The sequence below is a fragment of the Falco punctatus genome (genome assembly GCF_963210335.1).
Source record: "Falco punctatus genome assembly, chromosome: 3".
Classification (NCBI taxonomy): Eukaryota; Metazoa; Chordata; class Aves; order Falconiformes; family Falconidae; genus Falco; species Falco punctatus.
This window is the reverse complement of record NC_137582.1, coordinates 101,576,740-101,581,695: the sequence shown is the minus strand read 5'-3', so window position 1 is coordinate 101,581,695 and position 4,956 is coordinate 101,576,740. Positions and strand designations below refer to the sequence as shown.

Here is a 4,956-nt window from a genome sequence, read left to right as displayed (position 1 = left end):
TTTACGGTATTTCCTTTGGTAGCAAAGTCAGCTTATGAAGTTCCTGCTCCTCAGTGCTCCCCTGGCTCCTGCAGAACCCCTTTCCCTACCAGATGTGCTGGTAAAAATTTTATGGAGCACTTTGTCATTGCAATGATCTCCACTAAAATAATCAGCCCTCAAAAGCAAAGTCATATTTTTAGATGGTCTTTTCACCAGTCTTAGTCTTTTGTATGGGAAAAAAAAAAAAAAAGACTGGTGCAAATGAGGGACAGCAAGAGACAGCACACAAGCAGGTACCACAGGACAATGAGGCCCCGCGCTCGGGAGCCGTGCCTGCGGCCGCCCGGCGTCCCAGCGCCCGGCACCGCAGGGTGGGCACCGCCGGGCGGCTCCGGTCGGGCCCTCCCCGCCACCCGACATGGCGCCACCAGCCCTCCCCCACACACAGGGGCCTGAGGGCTGGGGAGCGCCCGAGGGGCCGCTGTAAGCAAGGCGGCGCTGCCGGCTGTAAGAGCGGGCAGGGGAACGGGGCTTTTCTTCTGAATCCCTACGGGGACGCACCGAACGCGCACGACTCGGAGGTGACAGGGCTGTCGCGCCTCCACCTCCCTCCCGGCACTTGCGGGGCAGCGCGGGCCGCGGAGCGATGGCTCTGCGATCGGCTCGTGGGGCTGCCGGGCCCTCGCACCTGCGCGGCGGCAGCGACTGGTCAGGCCTGGGCGCAACATGGCGGCCCCCGCGAGCACCAACCCCTCCCAGCTGCTGCCGCTCGGTAACCGGCGCGGCCGCCGCGCTCTCCCGGCGGGCGGGCAGGGGGAGCCCGGCTGCGGGCGCCGCGGGGTGAGGCGGCTCGGCGGCGGGCGGAGCGGGGCCGGCCGGGCTGGGGCGGCTCGGCTCGGGGGGGCTGGCCTGGGCCCCGCCGCTCGCACCGCAGGGGCCCGTCCCTGCGCCGGTGGGCCTGATCGCCTCAGAACCGTCATCGCCAACGAGCAGCAGTCAAGTGTGCAATGAAACCCTCTTAAAATATATTTTTCTTGGGTTTGGGTGGTTTTTTTCCCTCTCTGTTTTTTGTTTTTTTTTTACTAGCGCCCGTGGCAATTACTTTTGTACCATCACAATGTCGGGGGGGTTGTTCTAAAAAGTACACGTTCTCTGAAATAATCTCTTGTACCTTTCAGTTTGTTTGTTTTTATTTTCAGAGCTTGTGGATAAGTGCATAGGTTCGCGCATTCACATTGTGATGAAGAGCGATAAAGAAATTGTTGGAACGCTCCTGGGATTTGATGACTTTGTCAGTATCCTTTGAGGGAGATGTGAGGCCGCTGCGGGCTGTTAATTCATTTGTTGCTTGTGAGAGGTTTGAGTTCACTGGATGAAACCTTTTTGTACGGTTTAATTGTATCTGCTTATTTTCCGGATAAAATCACAGTTCAGTATAAAATGAAAATAACTTTAAATATTTTGATTTTTAACTTTATGGGCCTCACTTTCCTTGAAAGTGGATTTTCAGATATGGTGTTAGAAGACGTTACAGAATTGTAAGTATTATTTCTGCCTCTTGTAATTTAGTGCTTGGTTTCCTGAGGAAAAATACTGTGTAAAATTTGTAAGCAAAGTGGGTTTGTACTTTTTCGAATACTTCCCAGCTGAATAGTTTATACCATGGAGTTGAACTACAGCAAGTGATCTGTTCCAGCTAGCCATGTCATAGAGTAGCTGTTACATGATTTATACTTGTAATCAGGCTCCTAATCTGTAGCCTTAATTCTACACAGTTTGTATGTTGAACTTTCCAGTAGTTTGCTTTTACATCTCCTTAAGGCCTAGGCAAATACTTAAAAAGCCAGCAGACTTGGGGATCAGTATTTATTACTTTGTTACGCCATGTTGCTATTTGAAACCTATTTTGACTATAGGTGGTATGCCAGAAATTGCCAAGATTAGAGGCTAAATCTGTAGCTTTATGTACTGAGCAGAAAATTACAATGTATCTTTTTAGTTGCCAGCTAGCTTTCTTGACCCAGCTGGTCAATTTAGCAAGATTATGCTGCGGTGTGGCTAATGTATTTGTGAGTTCCAACGAGTGTCATCTTAATGCAGAGATTTATGTCAGTTCTGTAATCAAAACTGTAGTCATTGTCCCTGGTTATGTGTTCTTACATAGTTTTTCTAATGCTGTTTCAGTGAGATTACACCTGAGGGCAGACGAATCACAAAGCTAGACCAGATTTTGCTAAATGGAAATAACATAACAATGGTAAGTCATCGTTGTTAAAAAGCTGCATGCATTTATCTTCTGTACTGTAAATTGACTAGTAATTGAGTTCAACTACTTCAGGCTTAGCTTCCCAGGCAGTTCTGTTAAGCTGTTTCCCAGTGGCTTCCAGGGTATGGGTGTGTATGAAAGTGCTGGAAAAGTGATCTTGCTGCCTTACTTGGTACATGTTGCTGTAAACATGAAAAGAGCATGGCCCTGATTTTTGTTTGGGTGAATACATTTCTGGTCTTCAGGTGTGCAAGGGCATCGGTGATCTTGTGCGCATTGTAGGCTGGTTCATTCAGTGGCTTTTAACTTCTGAGTGTTTGCCTGCATAAGTACGTAGGTGGGGTACATCTATGTTTCATCCATTATCTTACGTATAAATGTGTTTGCAGCAGTTTGGATGCTTCTAGACTCATCAAGTCATGCAGCAATTATGTGATGCCCAGAGAGCTGTACCTTAGTGTGCTCTGAAAATAATACTGGAGGTCTGTTGGATTACACCAAATTAGAAGTATTATGATTTTTAGTTTATCATGTGCTGGTGTATGTAGATCACAACTGAAACAGTAATTAAATATTGTAATTCCGCAGCTGCCGAGCTCTGCAGTTTCCTAAATACTGCAGAATCATACCCACAGTAGTTCTTTGTTGTCTGCATAAATGTCTACAACATCTGGACTTCCTGCATAAGGGCATTCCTAATTTTGTGGGAAGGGGAAGACTGACTTGAGTCTTAAATTGGCTCTGTATGAATGAAGAATAATCTCCATTTTGCAGTTTCACATACCTTGCATGTCCTTACTGTGTTTCTGAGCAAGTGCTGTCTTGGCTTAATTTCAAAGCCTTTTTCCACTTTGCTTATCCTTCTGCATCCCTGAAGGATAGTGCGTATGCTGACTTCTTTTATGGGGTAGAATTAGAACTGTCCAGTTAAGCTGGTGGTATACTGCCCTCAAAGCAGAAGCTGCCAATAGTTAGAGTGCAGATTTTCAGCAGAACGTAGATATGTTTATGTATTAAACCTGTGTCTCATTTGGAGACGTATCTTTCCACATCAGGAAGGCTATGCTTTAGACTCTTTCTTGCTTCAGTCCGAAAAGCAGTGAAGCTCTTTGTCTTTAGAAGTGCTCAGCTAATTATTAAGAATATATGAAAAGAAATTATTAAAAAAAGAATATATAAATATATTAAAAGGAATATATAAAAAGTAAAAGGAATTATTATCCTCTTCTTCCCCCCCCCCCCTTCATGTCTTTCCTTTTGTATTTCTTTTTCTATTGTTTAGTTCTTTACTTTCTTCATGCGAAAATGCTGACTTAATCCACACTGCCTGTGGAAGGGTTCAAGCTCTTTGTTATTTTTTGAGCTCTGTTCAGCAATAGAAGTTGAAAAGAGGGAACCAACTTCCCAGTATTGCAGCTTCTTCCCCAGAATGTCACTATTGGAGAAATTCTTCATGAAAGGAAGTATATTCTTTGTCTTTTTAAAAATCAACTGGTCTGAACATAGAATGTTTCTAGACAGAATCATCTCCTTAAAGTTCAGAACAAAAGACAAAAACCAAAATGTGTGTTATCTAGGATCTCCTTATGTTTTTTGTTAAACATTCTTTGTATTTTGGAGATTCTTTTTGGCATGGGCTTCTCTGGCAGTAACAAACTTCCTCTGTTGGGAGAGGAAGATAATACTGAATCTAAAAAACGTGTTTGTGGTCTACCATGAAGTCTCCATCTGCTAGAATGCTGTAAAGTGATAACTGTTATATACAGGTTTGTAGAACTCGGATCTATGGCACTCACAAAATTGTCTTATTCTTTTATAGCTGGTTCCTGGAGGAGAAGGGCCTGAAGTATGAATTGATACAGTTGTTATCTATGAAGACATGGATTTTATATATATATATATATATAAACTAAATAGAGCTTTTGGGGTATGGGTGTGGGTGGGTTTTGGTGTGGGTGGTTTGTTGGTTGGGTTGGGTTTTTTTTTGTTTACACATTCTTGCAGTTGAGATTTGATAAAACACAAGGATTTCTTCTTCTGGAAAGGTGCATTGATAATGATAATGCTTAAGTTGTGCTCTTTACTTTCTTGTAAAGATGCACTAATCTGTTCTGAATAAAAGGCTTTATTTTTGTTATTGTGTTCTAGTATGTATGTGTGCAAGTTGGATAGTTTTGTAACTGGCTGATGGAACAAAAAAACAATTGTTAGATTTCAGTTGCTGTCAGTCTTCAGTTTTTCTACATCTGTTGCATTTGTTTGTCTATGTAAAACACAAGTCCTGAGCCAAGAGATTGTTATTGTTTGGAGTAGAAGCAGATACTAAACTGAATCGTTTGTTTAAACATGGCCTCCGGCTGTGTCACCGGAATCCACGTGTTAAGAGTGCTAGAGAATGCTGAAAGCTCTTCAAAGTGGATGCATCTGATGCTTAGCAGCTTTGGTTCTGCAGGCTTTGCCGTTCAGGTCTTCGGGACTTCTTTTGCTTGGTAGATATACTTTCTTACAGTAAAGGTACTTTCATGATATTTGGCAAGTGAGGATGGACAGACCAGATCTGGTTCATGTTCGGGGGGATGGGGGAAGTTTAAAACCAACCCCCCCAAAAAAAAAAAAAAGGGCGGGGGTGGGGAAAGGCTGGTGTTAAAACTTGTCAGCGGTGGCTCCTCTTTCACCACGAAGTGGAGCTGTGCTGCCCGTGCCTGCTT

At 44.0% G+C, this 4,956-nt stretch overlaps 1 protein-coding gene across 6 annotated transcripts; it reads left to right on the top strand.

Annotated features, from left to right (window-relative positions):
• The first annotated feature begins 221 nt into the window (after nucleotides 1-221).
• On the top strand, nucleotides 222-4,385 carry LOC308061178 (U6 snRNA-associated Sm-like protein LSm5). Of its 6 annotated transcripts, none has more exons than XM_080380744.1 (5): nucleotides 222-489; nucleotides 1,182-1,277; nucleotides 1,493-1,520; nucleotides 2,167-2,239; nucleotides 4,068-4,385. In XM_080380744.1, the coding sequence occupies exons 2-5, from the start codon at nucleotides 1,223-1,225 to the stop codon at nucleotides 4,098-4,100; spliced, it is 189 nt and encodes a 62-aa protein (XP_080236870.1). In that variant the 5' UTR covers nucleotides 222-489; nucleotides 1,182-1,222; the 3' UTR covers nucleotides 4,101-4,385. The 6 variants fall into 6 exon arrangements, with proteins under 6 accessions (XP_080236870.1, XP_080236866.1, XP_080236865.1 ...); XM_080380740.1 differs by lacking the exon at nucleotides 222-489 and adding an exon at nucleotides 529-754 and having other exon boundaries at nucleotides 3,531-4,385; XM_080380739.1 differs by lacking the exon at nucleotides 222-489 and adding an exon at nucleotides 540-754.
• Nucleotides 4,386-4,956: the final 571 nt, after the last annotated feature.

What these genes read in the sequence shown, in the direction of transcription:
- LOC308061178 (XM_080380739.1), top strand. Translation starts at nt 709, where the DNA reads ATGGCGGCCCCCGCGAGCACCAACCCCTCCCAGCTGCTGCCGCTCG. An exon ending in CTCCCAGCTGCTGCCGCTCG is followed by an intron (nt 755 to 1,181) that starts GTAACCGGCGCG and finishes TTTTATTTTCAG; the next exon opens with AGCTTGTGGATAAGTGCATA. An exon ending in TTAGAAGACGTTACAGAATT is followed by an intron (nt 1,521 to 2,166) that starts GTAAGTATTATT and finishes ATGCTGTTTCAG; the next exon opens with TGAGATTACACCTGAGGGCA.